The sequence below is a fragment of the Artibeus jamaicensis genome, unplaced genomic scaffold (assembly GCF_021234435.1).
Source record: "Artibeus jamaicensis isolate MK-2021 breed Jamaican fruit bat unplaced genomic scaffold, CSHL_Jam_final contig_387, whole genome shotgun sequence".
Classification (NCBI taxonomy): Eukaryota; Metazoa; Chordata; class Mammalia; order Chiroptera; family Phyllostomidae; genus Artibeus; species Artibeus jamaicensis.
The window spans coordinates 38155291-38177067 of NW_026521812.1; the positions used below are offsets into that span (position 1 = coordinate 38155291).

The window sequence follows — 21777 nt, forward strand, 5'->3', positions numbered from 1 at the left end:
CCTGATGTGAATCCCTTTGTCTTCTGCCCCAGAGGACATGGAGTATTATTATCAGTTGGGGGAGAGTAAGGTCACCGCCCTCTCTAGGATACTATTACTGTGCTCAGGATTAAGGCCAACATGTGACCTTTTTAAGTGTCTATTAAGACATCAAAAGGATTTTGTAATGAAAACAATGCATTTTAATTAAAGACAGGGGAGAAAGAACAGAAAACTACCATGAAGAATTAAAAATCTGTATTCTCCATTCTGAAGTCAACCATAATTCAGATTTGGTATACTATTGCCTTTATTCACATTTGCAGAGACGGTAGGGTGTCTGTGTGTGTGTATATTCCCTTGTTCCAACATCTGTTTTCTACAGTTTGGCTAGGCTAGAGGTTTATAAGTGGCTTTACATGTTAGCTTTGTTTAATGTCCCTGCTCCTTGATAATTAAGAATTTGCTAAGTATCTTCTAAGAATAGTTTATTATGAAACATTTCAAACATATTGAAAGGTCAAACAGATTTTAAAGTGTATGCTGGTATGCCTGCCATCCAGAATTTTTGTCGGATGTTTTAAAAAATAAATATACTTAAAAAATACATTGCATGCATCTTTTTCTCTTTATTAGAGTTGAGCTAAGAGGAGAAATCCTCAGTTGGTTTGTATTTCAAAGATTATTTGATTCTGTATCTTAAAAATGCAGGAAAAGATATCTCTAGATCTGAAAAATTATATATATGTATGTATAACTAAGGTGTTGTTTGGATAAGTAAAAATTTTACATCACAAGTGATACTAATTTCTGGTGTTTAGTAAAGAGAAAGTTGCATCTCTCCATGTTATTTTTGGATTTTATAGGTCTTTGTGGACCCCCTTACGGTAATTGACATGGAGTTCATTGCCAGTACTCTGTTTCCAGCCATTGACAAAAATATTGTTAAGAAAATGGTTGCTTTCAACAACCAGGTAAGTACCTATTTGTATTAATTGTTCTTTATTTTCCTGCCTGTAATTGAGCTATTATTTTCTGAACATGGGACACTACTAAATTACTAGTCTAATATAAATTATATAGAATTGTACAAATTTACAGTGGAAGGGAAGCTACTTGAGGGTTATAGTAATTCATTGCTATTGTATGTTTCAGTGTTAATGTTTACAGGGTATTTCTGACATTTACAAGTCTGGATTAGAAAAGGGGAGACATCTGAATCAAGCCTGTTAATTTCTATTTCAGATTATGTATGCATTTATAATACATTAATGGTACTTAATGCAGTGCCCAGTAGCGGGACATGTTTTCCAATAAAGGCATTTTCTTTCTAGATTGATCATGAAGTGACTGTTGAGAAGAAGTGGGGGCAAAAAGGAGGACCGTGGGAATTCAACCTCCGGGACCTTTTCCGTTGGTGTCAGTTGATGCTGGTTGACCAGTCTCCTGGCTGTTATGATCCTGGTCAGCATGTGTTTTTGGTCTATGGTGAAAGAATGAGAACCAGGGAAGACAAAGAAAAGGTGTGTTTCACACTTTCACATTCGCTCTTTGTGTTTCTTTCCATCTGAAAGTTCATTTCTTCCTAAGGGAGAAAAGGGGCATACTCACAAAAAATATGAACCTCGTAAATCTACTTGGAAATTTAGAAGTTAGAGGAAGATTCTTCTACCTACCTCAGGATCTCACAGTATAGAATAGTTTGCTTTGGAGTACACACTTTGTTTATCCACCTGAACCCTCATGATTGTAAATTTACCTAAAACAGCATCACTTCCTGTACTAGAGAACTGGATTTCCAACATCTTTCCACACACAAAGGGAAGAAGAAGCAGGAGGAGGAGGTGCGTGATACCCAGTAGGAGAGGAGGGTTTTCTTTTTATAAGTATTTTGTCTATAAAGTACAAATAGATATAAAGAGAAGATCATCTGAATAGAAGTAAAAACATACCCCTTCATAAGTAGAAAATAATACTTGAATTCCCAGTGTAATAAATTGGATTGATGTGTGCATTTTACTTGTGGTATTTCAAGTCAGGCCTCACTGAACACCTGCAGCAGCTGTGGGTGGGAGGTGCTGTCATGGCCTCTTACAGATGAGGATCCATGGCTCAGAGTCGTGGAGTCTCACAGGTAGCAGGTGGTAGAGCCAGCTCTCAGCCCAGACCTTTCCACTGTGCTATTTCTTCTGCCACATCACAGCTGCTTAAAAACTAGTTAATGCACAGATCCGTGCATTAGAAAGCAGTAATCTCCTCCTTGAAATGTGAAGCTGTGACCATCCCATAGTACACGTGGCTTTCATACACCTTTTTTTCTGCTAAGTGCCCAGAGTCCTATGTGGTGTTCAGAATCTAGTCAGATGTTAACAACTCATTTATTGAGTAGTGGCTTTCAGTCATTATATTAGGACAGAATGTTCAGGTAGCATTCCTTTAATAACTTTATTGTTCCACAATTCATGTACCATTAGCTAGTATTTTAAATTTTTCATTCTCTTACTAGGTACAGTGCGTTGTGGCCAGACACTGGCCAGTGGTTGGGTGAGTGATGTTGGTTAGATGGTGTGACACTACAGGCTGTGCAAGGTTCCCAACACTCCCCCAGTGCAGAGTTGTTGTGATTGACCAGATAGGTTTTTCTGAAGAAGAAAAAATGTTAAGAGACAGTAATAGGAGGAGAAAGGCTATAAAAGCTGTAAGGGTTCAGGTACATTGAATATGACTTTAAAAAACTAAGTAAAACCACCATGGTAGATTGTGAAAGTATTTATGATTTCACCTCTGATAGATTATTGGGAGAGGAGATTATACACTTCAGAGTGGATAATACATAAAACCAGAAATTGCCTGAACCCAGGGGTAGGTGACAAAGAGCACTTTCTCCTATACTGCCTGTTGACCCATAGTAAATGTTTGACGTTGGTTATGATTTTATCTTGTTTTTCCCCCTTAATGTTTTCCAAACTCTAGTTGTGTATGTATCTTAAGGTATAAAGGACATATAATATTATATTAATTTCAGGTGTCTAACAGTGATTTGATATTTGTGTACATTGCAAAATGATCATCACAATAAGTCTAGTTAACATCTGTCATACAGCACAAATTTTTTTTTTTCTTTTGATGAAAACTTTTAGGATGACTCTTAGCAGCTTTCAAATAGGCAATACAGTATTATTAACAGTAGTCACTGTTCTGTATATTATTTCCCCTTTACTTACAATACCATTGCTTTTATTTTCTGACTTAGTCTAGTGGCCAGTTATTTTTATAAGTGTTTGCCACTTTGCTAGAATAAGCAACTTGATGAAAATACTTTGCATGGCTGGAATTTTCCTGCTGCTGTGGCCTATATTGGTGTTTTTTATTGCCCTCGCCCCCTTTTCCCACCCTTACACCAACTCCTTGTAGATTTTTTAAAGGAATCCAAAAAAGAAACAAGGCTAATAGAAAGTTTTCTAGCAGTATTCCTACTAAGAAGGGGCTAGCTGGAAAAAATCAGTTAGAGAAATAACTTTGGCTTTTATTTTATGAAAGTGTTTAGAAGGATAACATAGAGCTTTTGGAGTTAGACTGCCTTAGATTTAAAGTCAGCCGCTAACTATGAGCAGATCATATAACTCTCATGAATCTTGTTATTCATATCTGTAAAACAGAGATAACACCTATTTTGCAAGGCATGAGATTCTGAAATAATCTCTTTTAAAGCACCATTATAATGTCTGGTACATAGTACATACTTAAGAAATAGTCATTGTTCTTCACAATAGTCATATTGCTGTTCTCTTCTGTCTTCTTTTAGGTTGTATATTTTGAATGATGAAAGCAAACTTTTTTCTTCTTTTAATCTTCACCTGAAGTTATATTTATTGATTTTTTAATTTTTTTTATTTTTGGAGAGAGGAGGGAGACAGAAACATCGATCCATTGCCTCTCATACGTGCCCTGACCAGGAATCAAACCCACGATCCTTTGGTGCATAGGATGCTCCCAATGCAGCCAGGGCATAAATTTCTCTTTTCATCTCTAGATATGCTGTATTATCCCATGGCTTTATTTTAATGTATGGTACATTATTACTGGAATCTCAGATAGTTTGAGAATTATGTTACCGCTTTTTTCTGAGCTTCAGTTTGCTTTCATTTTGAAGAATTAAATGTAATCTATCCTTTTTATAAGAGAAAATTCTAAAGGTTAAAGGGTTTATCGTGACTAGTTTTCACACAATATAGTGACTTAAATTGCTGTGTGCCTTTTAAGAAGTGTGTATTCTAGAAGGTTTGACTCAGAATTTGGTGGAGTGATTTGTGTGTTGATTGTACCCTCTTCTTCTAGGTCATTGCTGTATTTAAGGAAGTGTTTAGTTCACATTCGAACCCATACATGGGAACCAGACTATTTCATATCACTCCCTATGATGTTCAGGTGAGGAGACCTGGATAATCCTCTCTTCTTTTACATTTTTTTTATTTCTTCTGCTCGTACTACTAGGCACACTTGTGAAGTCTCACTGGCATGTCTTTTCAGCTGGGCTACTCAGTTCTTTCCCGTGGTGGCTATGCTACTCCCCTGTCCCGCCATCCTTTATCACTTCTGCACCAGTCATTGCAGTCCCTGGAGTCAGTTATGAAGTGTGTGCAGATGAGCTGGATGGTCATCCTTGTGGGTCCAGCCTCTGTGGGCAAGACCAGTCTGGTCCAACTCCTGGCACAACTTACTGGTCACACGTTAAAGGTCATGGCTATGAACAGTGCAATGGATACTACGGAGCTTCTGGGTGGATTTGAGCAGGTAAATGGTCTGATTGACAGTCTTCTGTGTTGGTAGTAACTATAAGAAGCAGTATTTTTTGACTGGCAAATAGCTGTTATGAATTCATATGCTTTGGATATTTCAGGTTGACCTTATACGGCCTTGGAAGCAGCTGGTAGAGAAAGTGGAGAGCACCATAAGGGCACTGTTAAGAGACAGCCTCCTTATCAGTGCTGATGATGCAGAAGTAGTCCTGCGGGCCTGGAGTCATTTTCTTCTGACATACAAGCCCAAATGTCTTGGAGAAGATGGTAAAAGAGTCACAGTGGAGATTGTCAACAAGCTGGAAGCAGTATTATTACTTATGCAGCGACTCAACAATAAAATTAACTTGTACTCCAAGGCAGGTGTGTGTGTGTGTGTGTTAGGTTGTGTGTATCAGGTACTTACCATTGTTCATATAACGTTCCTTTATAGGTAATATATTTGTAAATGCAATGTCCATAATTTTTTAAAATAATGATTAATGCTCAGCAATTGAAAATTTTTGTCTTAGGAAGTAAACTGAAGCTGTTGTAGAGTATCCACAATTGGTACTCCTAAACAAAGCAACCAAGAAAGTCATTTTTGAGCAGGTGGTTTATTTTGTGTATAACCAGCTGTAATGATGAGTCACTTGCATGTGAAGTTGGTCTTACTGTTTATTGGCCTTTTAAAAAGTTTTAATAATTTCTCAGGAAATTGAGCATTTTAAACTGAAGAATAGATCCCTAAATTGATAGTTAAGATTTGTTTAGTAAGTTTGTATAGAAAGTGGAAGAAATTTAACATGGAATTTAACATGGAAACATAACTTCTCTAATTTTGTGGATCCGCTTTCCTTAGGTATCACAGCACTGTGTTGTTTCTTGTCCAGTGTGTGAAAGCAGTTTCATACGTATTTTTTTTATTATTGTTTATGCTGTTGGAGTTGTTCAATTTTTCCCCCTCTCCCCCCAGCCCATCCTTCATTTCCATAATCAATCCCGGAGTTTCAGAGGAAATATCTGAAACACCGTTGTCCAAGTCCATAGGTGTTTCAGATATTTTGCCTAGTTTTCTAATTGTTCCCAATGGGGGGGTAAGTCTAAATGTTATTATTTCCTCATGGCTAGAAGCAGGAATTTAATGTATATTACCTGATGATATGAAAAAGTCATAAAACAGTTTGCAACAAGAAAGAGCAATTGAAAGGTTTCTAGGGATGGGCTGTGTACACTATAAAGAAATGCTAGTTGGTATTGTAATCATATGGGCATTATAAAGGAAGCCTGGTTTAATGACATTGATTGTGTCATGCCAACTAACAGCACATTCATTTGGTATAAATGCAATAATATGTTGGAGACTTTATTTCCCATCTGCTTTTTGAAAAATTATAGCACATAAAGATTATTGATCTTCTCCATCACCCTCAAATTGCTTCTAATAATTCAGAAAGTCATTAAAACATATTTTCTGTCCTCCAACCTAATTTTCTTACCTATCTTGTTTAAACCAAAAAAAAAAAAATTTTTACCCTATTGGCTCTATTATGAAGCTTTAAAAAATTGAGCCAGAAGTTTCTGACCTTCTTTTAATAAACTTTTAGTATTTTTAAAATTGTTTTTATTGTCCTGGTTTGAAATTAAGAGCTGTGCCTGTGACATTTCAGAGTTCACCAAACTTGTGGACGAGTCCCGAAGCTTCGGGGCGAAGCTCAGGCAGTCGTCCAGTGGCTGCAGCCATGGCACGTTCGAGTGGATTGACAGCATGTTGGTTCGGGCTCTGATGTCTGGGGACTGGCTTTTGATGGACAACGTTAATTTTTGCAAGTAAGGACCTTCTGCCCAATCACGAGTGAGCCTGACAAATTTGGGATATGCTTATCAGAGTAGAAACTCAGGTAGTAGGTCTGGTATTTTTAATCCACTGTTTTTTTCCACCAGAAGTGCATCCTCAGCCATATTCTGTAGACTTCTCCCTGCGGTGAACAATGGTAGTTGGTTATTAGACAGTTGCAAGATTTTAGTGAGCTGAGATGAAGGCTAACAAAATTTGGTTGCATTTCCAGCCATCTTTGAGATGTTTTATTTAACATCAGAATGACCCAGTACTGGTCATTCTTAAATGCAGATTTTTGAAATGGAAGATCTGACACAGGACCCACATTTAGTAAATGTGCATCAGGGTAATTCACTTTTGATTCCAAAGTAAGGTAAAGGGCAAGCATAAAACTATTGTAGTTACACAGCCTAATAGAAGCTACTGCAGTCCATATGATATGTTTCTCTATGTGGAACATTTTTTAGAATGTTTTTGAGTTGAAATCCAATTACCTTTCAATGAATTTGATAATGTTGGGAAGTGGTGGGGGGAGAAAAACAGTTCAGGGAACTTGCTGTCATTTTTCTTAATTTATTTTATTTATTTAACAAATATTTTGTGGTTTTACTCTGTATGGCTCTCTGGACACTGTACCTTGGGTGTGAAAATGCTACACACCCAAGGTACCATTGGGGAAGGAGATCACAGTTCTAGGGGAATGATGTATGCTGAAAGAAGATGTGAGTTGGGGCAGCGGGAGGCTTGTTCGAGGCAAGTAGGGTCAAGGCAGCATGTCAACCTGTCCACCCTTTGAACTCTGTGCAGCCCCTCAGTGCTGGATCGTTTGAATGCTTTGCTTGAACCTGGAGGTGTCCTCACAGTTAGTGAGAGAGGAATGATAGATGGATCCACTCCCACCATAACACCACATCCCAATTTCAGGTATTTATGCCTCTTATGTCTCTGCCTAAGAATCTGACAACCTCCCTAGAAGCGGAGGACATTCAGCAGGACCTTTTTAGTTATTGTATTGACACACCCAGTCATAAATATGTTCACTCATTGGTTCAATCAATGTTATTTATGGAGGTTCTGCTGTTTGCCAAGGTCTGGGGACACAGAGCTTGCTTCCTGCCATGGATTGGTGGTGAAGGGTAGAAGCAGGGAGATGGTAAAAAAAGCCTTTGCAGTAGTTTAAGGAAGAGATAATGATAGCTTATACTAGAAGGGTCAGATGAATGGGACTTGCCAGTGGACTTGTGGGGTTGATAAAAAGGGAGCAAGGATGACATCTAAATGTTTGACTTGAGTAACGGGGTAAATGGGGGTGCTGTTCATTGAGAAAGGAAAGACTAGCAAAAGGTCAGGGTTTGGTGTGGGGATTGTCAGCAGGGAATTGCTATTGAGTTTTGGAGATGTCAGTTAGATGGAGGTGTTCCTGGACTTTGAATATATGAATCTAATTGTTTCAGGAGAACTTAGTGCTTCCTTTTCTGCTATTTATAGGTAAGTTAAATGATGAATTACCACAGCCTGATTTGGGGGAATATCTGAAAGGAAGAATTTTTAAGTTCTCACATAGCATTAAAGGTGCACTGGATATACAAGTTACAAAGGAAGTAGATTTAGAGAACTGGTTTGCTGTATGATGCATTTTGGAACTGGAAGATAGAGTACAGATGACAGTAGCAAACTTGTAATTAGTGGTGTCTGCCTTGATAAGTGCCCTGAAGATGAGCCAAATAAGATTTGGCCTCACCAGTTTTTGCTGAGCTGTACCATTGGTTGCACTGGGGTTTTATTTTTATTTTTTCCTTTGAATTGCTGTATTACTAGACTTTTTCTCTCAATGGATCCTGTTCATGGTGAAATATCCCGAGCTATGAGGAATCGTGGACTTGAAATATATATTTCAGGAGAAGGGGATGGGAACATCCTGGATGACCTGGATCTGAAAGTTCTGCTGCACAGCCTTGGGTTGGTGGGGGACAGTGTATGTGACATCCTCTTGGCTCTACACAGAGAGACCCAAAGTGCTGTTGTAGGTAAGGTGCTTGACTTCTGGCCTCTGCAGAATTTATTCCTGTCATTCCCTTTGACTGTTAGTCCAGGAGGTCCCACATTTAGTGTACGTGGAAATAGAAATCACCACAAAAATGTAGACGTCCTGGTACTATTTTTTTCCCTAACAGCAGATGTGGGTGAAACACAGGATTCAGTTTAAAGAAGCTTCTCAGGCCATTCTGACACGAGTGTTTGGAGGCCAACACTTTTGCAGAACACTGCTTTAGGCACTGAGGTTGGGGAAGTGTTCTGCCGATGTTCGGGATCATCACTGAGTCCTTGAGAGTGGAATAAAGAGGGAACTTTGAATTGCTTAAAACATAGGGATGTTACTTCTTCTAAATGTCTCAATGTACAAAAAAAGCAATGTAATAACAGTAGTAAGAATAATAAATGGAATTTTATTTATTGAATAAGTACTGTGTGTTAGGTACAATGTTGGCTGCTTATTTAGTACATTAGTTCTGGAACACGTGTGTTTCCATTTTACAGTTAAGGTTCAGAAGAGTTGAGTAACTCATCAAAGCCAAATAGTTAATAATGACACCTAGAATTCAAAAGAAGGTTTGTTAGATTTCAAAGCTCTGGTCCTTTTTGAGGTTATTTTGTCACACTTGTAAATGAGTCATCTGGGTCACTTCCCCACAAGATACTGTTATAGAGAGAGCAGGGAAGTCACATAAGAGGGAAAAAATAGGAATGTTGCTGCAAGTCCAAGAGTCCCTAGAGTCCACTTAGAAGGCTTTCTCTAAAATAAGTATCTGGGTGGAACAGAGTTTGATGTGAAGGTGGAATTTATCCATTTTCATTGGAGATTTTGCAGAACCTATTGCTCATAGATGGCAATGTTTCTTCTTTATAGGTACCTCAACATCATCTGTTTCAACTCTAATTCAGACGGCCTTACTCATTGTGCAGTACCTGCAGCGAGGGCTGAGTTTAGACAGAGCCTTTTCTGAAGCGTGCTGGGAAGCGTATGTCCACTCCCAGCACTCAACAGCAAACCAGAAGGTATCACAAAGTGTTTGAAACAACTTTCTAAGTTGTCACACTGTACAGTATTTAGTACAAGAAAATTTCTTTTTTGTTAATGATAACTCGAATGACCTAAGAGAATGGACTGCAGCAGTTACTATCTCACAGAGATCTGGTATCCAGGTATTTTTCTGAAAAGTGGGTTAAGTGTAAATATTACATTCTTGAATTTACCATCATAAAAAGAAAAAGTTACCTTGTAATGTACATTCTTTGGCAATAGCACATAACACACCATGTGTTTTTATCTCCTGCCAGGTTGCACAGGCTTTACTGGAGAAATATGTTTCTTCTCTGCAAGCACATGAAACCTGGGGTAGCTCCATTCTTGCCTTAGGGCTGTGGCCAGATTCTCTGCCCTCAGCTCTCTTTGCTACGGAAGATTCTCACCTCTTTACAGTACGAAGTGATGGACAGATCTTAGCCTATTGCCTCAACAGGATGAGCATGGAGACGAGCAGCTGGGCACGGTTAGCAGAGCACTGAGCCTGTGTGTCCCCACTGTCTTCACTGTTTTGTTGTTTTTGGTGGTGATGATTGTCACCTAGCCTGCTAGGCCAGAATGTTATGTGGCCATTTATTACCCACCTGTCATAGCTTCGTTTGTTGCTACTTCCTACATGTTATTCATTCAGTATATATTTTAACTGTCCTCTTCATAGGAGACTCACCTTTTCCCCAGTATCTCTTTGAGTTGTCATTTGTAAAGTTATTTTTCTGGTTCTTTGAAGTGTGAAATGAAAGTTCATTCCGATACTGACTTTGCCTATTCCATTGCATTTCAGGATCCAGCCTCTTACCTTGCCAGACTTAGAGAAAATTATGCAGTCCTCTAGCCCTGAGAGTTTGCAGTTCAGTTCAGTTGAAATGGATTCTCTTTGGATTGATGAACCAGATGTTCTGGCCATGGCTGTTAAATTGCTTATAGAAAGAGCAACCAATCAAGATTGGATGCTTAGAGTTAAGTGGCTTTATCATCTAGCCAAGAATATACCACAGGGGCTTGGTGAGTAGAAAGGCTTAATTTGTGTAATGAGTGAATTTATGTACACTTACACTGTTTAGTTCTTCAGCAGCTGTATTGTTCTGTGACTATGTTGCTAGTATTACATATGGGAGATCTCACAGCCAGAAATTTGTGATCTAGCATTATTGTCTCTGTAAGTGTTAAAAAAAAATTAAGGAATGTGCCCTGGCTGGTATGGCTCAGTGGATTGAGTGCCAGCCTGCAATCCAAAGGGTCACTGGTTTGATTCCCAGTCAGAGCACATGCCTGGGTTGTAGGCCAGCTCCCCAATAGGAGCTGCGAGAGAAATAACCACACATTGATTCTTCTTTCCCTCTCTTTTCCCATCCCTCCTCCACCTCTAAAAATAATTAAATAAAATCTTTATTTTAAAAAGGCACTAAAAAATTTAAGGAACATATCGGCCCTTAGGTGTGTCCCAAAGGAAACTTTTTTCCTTGTGTAGTGATCGGCATTTTAGAGTCTGTCCACCTTTCTATTAGATCCAAAAGGAAAATGAACTGTAGTATGTTGCTTTCTGTTTGTTTGAACACCCTGCTTTTTGTGCTGCCAGTGCTATATAGCCATTTTGTCTGGTAAAGGTGCTGCTTTTGGTGAATTCATTTCCCCTAAAAGTGCCTAAGAGATTTATTAATCCCGGGTGCTCCATCCTAAAAGAGGAAAAAGCAACAGTAACAACATCGTGTAGCTTATAAAATAACAGGACATAGAATTTGTTGGTAGAACTCGTTGCCTAAACCTAAAGTAATTGTGTTTACATGAGCCTTTTTGCTCCAGGAGAATTCGTAGATGAGCTGCTGAATGTTTATATTACCGTGGTACGAGTGATCTGTCTAAAAACATGTAGAGAGTATTTGTGTAATTATTGTTATCCGTGTTGCTCCATGTGATAGCTACTAGCCACAGATAACTATAAAAAGTAAATAAATATGAACTAATTAAAATTAAATGAAATCTAAAACCCAATCCCTTAGTTGTGCTGCCCACATTTCACCCGCTAACGTGTGACCAGTGGCTATTCTGACAGATCAGCTATAGAACATTTTTGTCATTGTCGACTTTTATTGGACAGCTTGCTTTAGATACTAACATTTGTATGTCCTTTTCCCACAGAGTCAATTCAGATTCATTTGGAGGCCAGTGCTGCATCTCTCAGGAAATTTTACTCAACTTCTTTCTCAGCTGGGATTAGTAATGTCATCAAAATATTACAACCAAATATAACAGGTATACCTGATTTGATTTCTAGCTCTCAGCTCCACTGACCCATCTTACTGAACCACCTTTAAATTAATGTTATCATTGTTTGGTCTTATCTCTGTCCCTCTGATTTCCACAACCTCTGAGAGTGTCAGAGGCTGATCACTGCTGCTTTATAGAAGGGCCAGGTTTAAGCTAAGAGAGCTCAGGGAGGTGTTAACAGCAATAGGTGTTTACATCCTCTTGTTGTAAAGACACGGCTTTTAAGCAAAGAACGACATGTATTCATTTATTTTCTGCCATCTAAGTTAGTTTTCTTGTGGTTAATGGCAAATGATTGGGTAATTAATAAGTCCATTGATTTTTTTCTGACCAATAGTGAGATCTCGCAAGTGAATGAATGCATTGGTTAGAATGTTTATGTTCCATTAATGATTACTTTTATATCCTACAGTGGAATGGATTTTCAGGACTGGTAGAAATTTCGTATTTAGAAGGGAAATAGTATAAAAGCTGTTAAACGTTACTTTTCTAGTACCATGGGCTGAAACCAGCATTTCTTTGTGCCACCTCTTCCCCATCAGGACCAAATATGGTCAAATTAAAATTGTCAACAGAAATTTGCCAGATGAGGAGTTAAGTCCAAAACTCTTATGTTTTGTTTTTAAACCAGATGAATTTGTGATTCCTTTGGACCCTCGATGGAATATGCAGGCTTTGGACATCATTAGAAGTTCAATGGACTTCGATCCACAAACGGACCAGTCTGAGCAGCTCTTTACCCTCTTAGAGTCTATTGCAAATAAGTAGGTGAAGGTTGCTGTTCTGGGCATCATTTGCCTCACTGTACATTCTGGCTTCAAAGAGCATATCTTTTCTAAGTCTCTGTAAAATACCACTTAGGTGCGTTTAATCTTGTGACCCTGAGGAGTGGGGGTGGGGGTGGACGTGATTGCCTCTGTTGCCACTACTCCTCTGGGTTCTGTGCTCAGCGAAGTAATTCTGACTGGGACGTCAAAATTCCTATCATTTTTGCAAGCTCTTAGTGATTGAATAGGATGTTTTAAAAGATAAACTAGCTTAGCATTAGTAGTGGGATTTATTTTCTGGTTAATTCTTTATAATCAGATAATCACATTTCTCGGCTGATTCCCTGCAGCTCCTTCCATTTGCACCTACCAGTTCCTCAGCTGTCTTTTCCTTAGTCATTGGTCCGTCACATCACTTCACATTCTCGAATACTAGGGACATACATAGTACCTGCACGCTTACATTCACACTCATATTTAAATTTACCTGATTGTTGTATAAGCCGGTGTTTCTTTTTTTTAATTTTGATTGATTTTTAGAGAGAGGGAAGGGAGAGAGAGAAATACTGATTTATTGTCCCACTTATTGATGCATTCATTGGTTGATTCTTGTATGTGCTCTAAGGCTTAAACCTGCAACCATGGCATATTGGGACAACGCTGTAACCAACCGAGCTACCCAGCCAGGGCCTGACCAGCAGTTTTTTAAATTGGCCATCACTGTAGTAAATTCTTTAAAATAATGTTGTAATTGCAGTATAATGTGCATTATAGAAAAGTGCACGTGATGAATATACTTGCTTTTGATGAGTTTTCCCAAAGTGAACGCATTCATGCGTGTGATATGTACTAGCACTTTAGAGGCAGACCCCCTTGTTTCCTCTTCCAATAACTCACACCTGACCTTCCCAGGTAACTTCTGCCACCACAGATTAACTCTGTGATGCCTGATTCTAAGGGTTCCCAGCACAGCTTGTCAGATCATGGCAGAGCAACAGAGTGAGGCCTGGCCATCTACCTAGCCACAGCTTTCTCCAGCCATCTGTCCTTTGTGCTTCAACTTAGTTGTCATCACTTTGCCTCTCTCTCTCTCCAGTCCAGACTTTGTAGAGGCAGGAGAGGAATGTCAGGTTGAAGAAGATTGGTATTTCAAGGATTTTCAGGATTCAGCAGATTTGAAAAATATTATCTACCAATTATGGTTTGTTATGTTACTGAATCTCATTTCAGGACAGTCATATATCTTGACCGGGAAAAACGAATTTTTACTGAAGCAAATTTGGTTTCTGTTGGTGGCAAAAGGTTAAGAAATAGTGTCTTGAGAATGTCCTTTGAGTTCCATAAAGGTAAGACCACTGCCTTGCGTGTTCTTCAGTGACATATCTGATTGCAAAATATTGCCAAAGTTGAAAGACGAACTCAGTAGCTGTTGCCATTTTACTGATTCCTTTCAATTTGCTGGCCTGATTTCAAACATGTGCCCTTATTCAGTACTAATGATGAGCTGCTCTTTGCACGTTCTTGGTTCCTTTACTTTTTACAACTGCATGCCATGTAGGCTCCATGTTATGAAAAAGGAAAGGGAGGCACAGAGGTCAAGGTCACATCTCTAGCAAGTAACAGCTAGAACTTGAAATCTAGGTCTATTGGCTCAAAAAGTACATGCTCCTAAGTATTTGATCATAGGTTTTTCTTGTGTCCCTCCTTTTAAAAATTTTTTATTTTAATTGTTCAAATACAGTTTTCTGCCCTTCTTTTTTTTTTTTTTAATTGAAAAGAGATCCATGCTTGTTGGAAAAAATTCAAACTGTATAGGAACATAAAAAATTGTAGATGTCAGCTTTTAGAGCTGCTTATATTAATGGTATATTCATTTGTATCTTCTCATAACTGCTCTCTATTCAAACATATATACACTTAGTTTTTATTTTGCATTTAAACATATACTTGTTTAAAATTGTATTGATTATGATATCTGTGAACATGTATAGGTATGTATATATGCCTGATCTGTAAGGTTTAATAAATAGTAGGCAAAGAATTTGCTTCATTTTGACCTTTGTACTGGGAATATTAAGTTTCACATTACAGTTGATTTTTGAAAATGTCCAGAGATTAATTTAAATCTGATGGAATGTTCTTATTTTATTTACATTAACTCCAAGATCCAGAGAGCTATCACAGCCTGCCCCATGAAATTGTGGTCAATCTTGCAGCTTTTTTTGAATTTTGTGATGCATTAATTCTGCTCTGGCTACAGTCCTCCCAGGGAACAGTATCCGATACCAATGTCAATGAGGTAAGGAAAAATATACCTGATTTTATTTTACACATTTGTCTTGGTACAAAGATTCTTAGGGATGAGACTGACTTCAGTGTTACTATCTCAGATACTATTTGAGAAATGTAATTGTTCTTAACAGTTTAGAATATATGCACATTTTAAAGCTTTATGAGGACATTATTTATGACATATAACAAATGGAGTGTATTTGAAGTGTAAAGTTTTATATGACTATACCTGTGAGACAGTCAACCACAGTCAAGATGCTGTACATATACTCACTACCCTCCAACCTTTCCTCATGTTCTTTTGTGTTCCCTTCCTCTCCCATCTCCACCCCTAGTCAGGTATCCACTTATCTCCTTTCTGTTACTAGAGTGTTTTCTATAAATGAAATTATGCAGTATATATTTTCGTTTGTCTTACTTCTTTCACTCAAAATAGTTATTTGAAGATGCATTCACATTGTTTTGTATATCAAGAGTTCATTCAGATTGCTGAGTAATATTCCATTAAATGTACGTACTACAACTTACTCATCTGTTATGTGTTGCTTGCCTTTGGAGTTTTAACAGTTACATTTTAATTTACTTAAGCCTTTCTAGACATCACTGCCATATGCAGATTTGAGTTTTGAATCTGGATTATACTAGTAAGTTCAGTAAATTAGAGTAGCACGACTTAAACTCTTTGGTCTCAAGACTCTACTGTCTTAAAGTTACTAAACACACCAAAGAACTCTTTGGTTACATTTATCGATATTTATTAAATTAATACACAAACCTGAGAAATATAAAAATAGTTATTAATCTGTTGAAAAACATAGTAATAGATTCATTTCATGTTAATATGAACAACATTTTAAATCTAAGTCTTTGTAATTTCTGACTTTACTGAAGAAAGCTGGATTCTCACATCTGCTTCTGCATTCAGTCTCTTGCAGTATATTTTTTGGGTTGAGGTTTGTGAAGAAAAACTGGCCTCTTCATAGTTATGAAGTTGGAAAAGAAAGGGGTATCTTAGTAGCCATTTCATATAATTGTGAATATTTTTCTTTGACACTACACCACAATTTGACAAGTAGTAGTTTTATAAAGGTTACTTGTAATGTAGAATCTGAAAAAGCGTCACTGAAGGTATGTCATGCATTAACATCCATTGGCCTAGCTTGCACTTTGGATGGATTTGGATGTGTGTTTATAGCTCGTGTGTTGGTAATTTGGAAAATACTGTTAACTGAGTTGTCAGGCGTTCTGAATGCTGACACATTTCATTTTTCAATAAAGTCACAGTCATTAATTATCACAGACCTCATCAGAAAAATCTTTCAGTATTGGGAAGTTTTTACAGTCTCGGTTTTTTAAAGTTCTAGGCTTTGCCTTAAAAGCTTGAATTTACTAATGGTGGCAGAACTCTGAATTATTTTTATAACCTGACAGATTCACTTCATTCATTTTGAATACAGTGTTTGCCAGATACCTAGTTTGTTTGTTTATCATGCTTATTATTTTTTTTTTTGGTACCATCGGTACAAATGTCAATATAGAAAAAAGACAAATAATTTGATATTATGAAAATAGCTTTTACTTCATGGGAACTCTAAATAGAATCACTAATCTTGAGACTGTTTTGCTAGAAAAATACATTACTACAAGAGCAATTTTGGAGACTCACAGTAACCTAATTTACATTAAAAAGTTGCCTGAATGAAAATGGTAGGTATCATCATAAGGATAGACATGTAGACCTGTGGGGGCGACTTTTCCCGAAAGTCCCCCCACCCGCCATGGGTGAAAGAAAACACTACCAAGACATGATCTGCTTGGAGAGGAGAGGTGGCCAGTTTCTCAAAGGAAAAAGGCCTTGAGCCCCTTCTTCCAGGGGCTTTTATTGGGTTGTAATACACAGGAATACAGGGCGGCAAGGACCAAACAGTAGATAACATTCCAAAGAAATCTGAGGGCTTAGTCTGAGTCAGTGTCTGTGAGGAAGGGGGTTTTGCAGAAACTTTGGGGTTTCTTCCTTGGACCCTTAACATATGAATGAAAGTACTCTTAGCAGAGTAGGTTTCACAGGTTTTTAAGGAATTCTTTGCGATGCCAGATTTTTCCCTGGAGGATCCACTCTAGCAAGGCAAGGAGTTGCACCCCTCCCCATCATAGGTTTTCAGGCTTAAGTGGATTAGAGCCAGGAAGCACTTCTCCCAGAGGTCATGGGGGCTCGGGCTATGTCACCTAGCTGGGGGGCAAGGGTCCATTTCTTGCTCTTTGTTGCAGTCCCCCGAGTCCTTCCATGATGGCCTCCCAAGTGATTGAGTCTGGCTTAGGTTGCCCCCCCTCTGAGAGGTCTTACCCATTTCTGACTTCTGACCATACTTTGGGGGCAGGGAGGAAACTGAGGCAACATTCGCTACCAGAGACAAGCTTTTGTCTCCTGTGGCTTGCATTCCAGAAGTCACTTGCTCATCCTTAGCCATGGGGGGGGGGGGATAGTTACAATTCCTGAAACCAGGCAGAGTGGTTCCCAACATAGACCAATGGGGAAAAAAATGAGAATTCAGAAATGGATCCTCACATAAATGGTCAATTGATTTGTTATTGTTTTTGTCAAATACGCAAGTCCATTTACTGGGGAAAACGAGTTCATTTACTGGGGAAAAAGAGTTGACTCAACAAATGATGATGAAACAGCTAAATTTGTATAATAAAATAAAAAATGAGTATCCCTGTCTTACATTTTATAGAAAAGTTATCTCAAAATGGGTCGGAGGCTAAATACAAAATAGCTAAACCTATTAACTGTCTAAATGAAAATGAAAACAAAAACACTGGGAACAACAGTTTAGAAATCATACATAAATTATGTAAACAAACTAATAAGACAAATCGAAGAATGAGCAAGATTTTTGAAGAGATGCTTCTCAGAAGATAATATGATTGCCCATTAAGAACTGGAAAAATTGCAAGGTTATTCACTATCAAGGAAATGGACATTGAAACCATAGTGAGGTGTCACTATGGTTTCATAGTGAGGCCATTAGAATGGCCAAAATTACTAGCAAGGAAGTGGAGCGAACTTGAACTCACCTACTTCTGGTTGGAAGACAAAATCGGCTGAAAGACAAAATAGTGCCACTGCTTTTTAAGACAAGTTGGTGGTTTCTTATAAAATTACCTGTACACTTAACCATAGAACCCAATAATTTATTTTCTGTAGCAGAGTAGTTCTGCACTTCCAGGTACTAGGAGGAAGGAGGATCTTTGCTTTCTCCAATTGCCTTAATGTCCCTAACAATGTTCCAGTGGAATGGTAGGCCTTTCATGTATGTATATTGACTGTTGGTTAATAATTGAAGTCCGTGTCCTGTGTTTTCTCCGGGAACTGTTTGTGAGCAGTTCTGGTTTACTTTGTTTTAGATATTGGAGGCTCTGCGGTGGCGGGACCGGTTTTGGACTGTGGCTGACACGGTAAAAGTGGATGTTGCAGGCCTGGCCCTGCTTGCCCTTCACTGGCACTGGGTTTTAAAACATTTGGTCCGTCAGCTCCCCCAGCTCCTGATGAACCATGAAGACAAGTAAGACTCGTGTAGAGTAACAGTGTCAATATCTACAGAACTGATAATGTTAGAGAAGGTGGTTTAGAATTGAAACTGTTTCCTCTTTCTTTACTTGGTTTATTCCCTTGACCTACCAGTGAATGTAAATCAGATATAAAATATAAACGATTTCTCTTACTGTCCAGCATTTCCCCCTTTCCTTACTTTCCCTTGTTCTTTTTCTCCTCCTCTAAAGGTACTACAGAGAGGTTCAGACTGTCTCAGAACATATTCAGAATTGCTTGGGGAGCCCAACTGGTGGCTTCACTGGTATAAAGAGGTTGCAGAAGTTCCTGGGGCGACCATTTCCTTTTAAGGTACATCTTGGAATTGTAGTAAAAAAAGATTTGACCTCTTCTTCTGAAGTTCTTCTGGAATGGGAGGAGTGCCATTCGGTTGGACTCATCCTTGCCTGCAAAGCTGGCCTTTTAAATGGTCGGTGATATTAACTGATTTGTTAAATGTTAAAATCATTTTACCTATTCTTGAGATTTAAAGCTAGGAAGAGTTTTAACTTTATTACCACAAAAATCTCCTGGCAGCAAACAGGAATAAACCCTATGTTTTCCAGAAGCATTGTGGAAATAGTTTAAATTTTTTCTCAGACTTGAATATGTTGCTAAAAAGAACCACATCTTTTCTCTATAGTAAGCTGTCCTGGGTTTTATTGTTTCAGGACAAGCTGGTGGTGGAGTGTTTTTCACAACTGAACATCCTTAACAAAGCCTTGGCCATCAGGGAGCATATGGCCGCCCCTGGGGAGAGTGGATGGCTAGAGGACATCAGTCGGCTCCAAACGGTTGCTTTTGAATGGACGTTAAAGAAGTGTCTCCTACAGGCCTGGGGATTGGTCCTCAGAGCTAATACTCTGGAAGATATCAACCCAGGTAATGGTCTCTGGAGTCTAGCCTGCTGAAAAACACTCTTAAGAGTGTGTCTACTATCCTGTAGCCAGTACGTTTTTCATTTTTCCCTTAGATTTTTTTTGGGGGGGGGATATACTATAACTACCATTTAAATGTCAGGCATAGAGCTAAACTACATACATGGTGGGGTAAAACTAGGTTTAAAGTTGTTTGTGAGTAAAATAGTACAGTAATAAATACTACTACAAGAATAAACTGTTTCACATACTTACAACTATAAATTTGCTTTTGCCCCGCTATGCATATTGTTTAATTCTGTCATTAGATCTGTGTAGGTATCAATCCATTTCCTGTTTGCCCCAAGAGTGCTCATAGGCGGCACTTACTCTGGGATACATTATTGTTAGAGGCAAGTTCTGTTTAGAAGTAACTCCCAGAACAGTTTTTATATTTTATTACCAAGTTGAAAACCAGTCAGATTTGCTTCAGCCTCAACTAACGTATTCATGTAAAAACTTACATGAACAATGGCAGTGAGTTGCACTTTTTTTTTCTAAACAGGAAATGGGTTAACATCATTTCAGATTAAAAACTCAGGTTTACTGCACTTTGGTTTAGCTCACTATTACTTAACTGGCTTTGGAAATCTGAGCCTGTATTACTGACTATTATGCAATAATACCTCATGTATCTTTTTGTCCAGATGAGTTAAAGAATCTTGTGAATGCTCAGTGTGTAGAACTAAAAGCCAGAGGAATTTCTCTTGGTTTTCTGGAGCAAAAACCCAGTGAACCTTCCACCCGATCCCAGCCAGACTTTACCTCCTTAATTCAACTCACTAGGAGTGTTCAGTTATGGCCTGCAATGGAGTATCTGGCTGTGCTTTGGCGGTACAAAGTGACAACTGACTTTATGACACAGGCTTGTCTGAGAAGGTAAGCCATTGTCCTTGGGGGAACTCTTTTTCTTGGTAGTTTATTCTATGTATCCTACTTGGGAAACAAAGCGTAGACTTGTCTTGGGGCAGAATAGTTGCTGAAGCAGAAGGAGGTCAGTTGCCACTCTGGAAAGCCAAAACTACTTGAACATTCTTTGCTTGTCTTCATTTCACCTTCAAAAGTTACTGGCTATTTTTCCACTAATACTGCTTGCTCATATTTAAATAAATGTATTCTAAGTTCTTTTATGTTTTCATATTCTCACACATAGCATTTTTCTACCTGTTCATTGATAGTCCACAGACCACTTTGTCTTCCTCTTTATATTTGGAACAGGTCCAGCAAAAATCAGCAACCACAGGTAGATGAGGAAATAAGTCATCACATCACATTTTGTCTTAAGCACACGCCTGTTGCTCCTCAAGAGCTTCGAGATCTTTGGTCTTTACTCCACCACCAGAAGGTAAAAAACAAAATCAAAAAGAAATAAACCGCCTTTACACTGTGAGCTGAGTAGATTTTCTGTGGCAGATAGGTTGCAGAACATTTTATTTATTTAATCTCAAAATTGCATGTTACAAACTTCATTCTCACCTGAGTTAATTTCATAGGGGATAATTTTAAATGACCTTTTGCAGTAATTACCTGGGTATTTCTCAACTTAACGCAGAATCATTCATTTAGTTTCCAGTTGAAAGAAGCTAAAATATTTATTTTATTTTGTTTCCTTGAAAATACATTGTGTGTTTTTTTACTCTTCCTCCAAGAATAACTATTGAACGTGTATGCTGGTAAACCGTATTTAATATAGCTTCAGTGGTATAATCTTAAGTTTTTCAAATAATGTTTTATTCATTTATCTGTTTTGCCCACACTATAATTGTGTGATATATTTTACTTATATTTTTTCATGCAGCCTTTCAAAAGAAGATATATTTTTAGTTTCATAAAATTATAATCAGGATAAGAGACTTTACCAAGATGGCCAGGGTGGCAGGGTGGCAGAATATTAGCAACATCAGGATTCCTATCATCACACCCGTGTTAGTTTTAGATGGGTCTTACAAGACCATATAACTTGATTTACGAAATCTTTCTCAAATATTTTCTTAACTAATTACTCCATTATCTCTAGGTGTCTGCTGAAGAAATGATCTCTCTGTGGTCTGATTTATTTAATTCCACGTTCATGTCTTTCTGGAGCAGCACGGTGACCACAGACCCAGAGTACTGGCTCACGTGGAGCCCCCTGCCGGCTGTGCAGCAGAGGGAGAGGCCCAGGTCCCTCTTGGACCCCACACTGAAGGTTTGTCGACATAAAAATCGTAAAAATGATAATCGCGGAAAACATTTTACAGTAGATCTAGCAATAAACATTAT

At 38.2% G+C, this 21777-nt stretch overlaps 1 protein-coding gene across 5 annotated transcripts in view; it reads left to right on the forward strand.

The window, feature by feature from the left end:
* The window catches only part of MDN1 (midasin AAA ATPase 1), a 149542-nt gene that overhangs the window by 77857 nt on the left and 49908 nt on the right, over positions 1-21777 (forward strand). For all 5 annotated transcript variants that reach the window (XM_037131204.2, XM_053664765.1, XM_053664766.1 and 2 more), the window contains exons 39-59: positions 846-953; positions 1314-1502; positions 4318-4407; positions 4510-4773; positions 4880-5141; positions 6428-6587; positions 7405-7521; positions 8416-8624; positions 9506-9654; positions 9937-10148; positions 10464-10684; positions 11819-11932; positions 12579-12711; positions 13945-14060; positions 14880-15013; positions 18415-18572; positions 18790-18910; positions 19270-19480; positions 20163-20394; positions 20734-20860; positions 21533-21703. In XM_037131204.2, the coding sequence (XP_036987099.2) occupies positions 846-953; positions 1314-1502; positions 4318-4407; positions 4510-4773; positions 4880-5141; positions 6428-6587; positions 7405-7521; positions 8416-8624; positions 9506-9654; positions 9937-10148; positions 10464-10684; positions 11819-11932; positions 12579-12711; positions 13945-14060; positions 14880-15013; positions 18415-18572; positions 18790-18910; positions 19270-19480; positions 20163-20394; positions 20734-20860; positions 21533-21703 (3498 nt within the window). The remainder of the gene's footprint in view (positions 1-845; positions 954-1313; positions 1503-4317; positions 4408-4509; positions 4774-4879; positions 5142-6427; positions 6588-7404; positions 7522-8415; positions 8625-9505; positions 9655-9936; positions 10149-10463; positions 10685-11818; positions 11933-12578; positions 12712-13944; positions 14061-14879; positions 15014-18414; positions 18573-18789; positions 18911-19269; positions 19481-20162; positions 20395-20733; positions 20861-21532; positions 21704-21777) is intronic.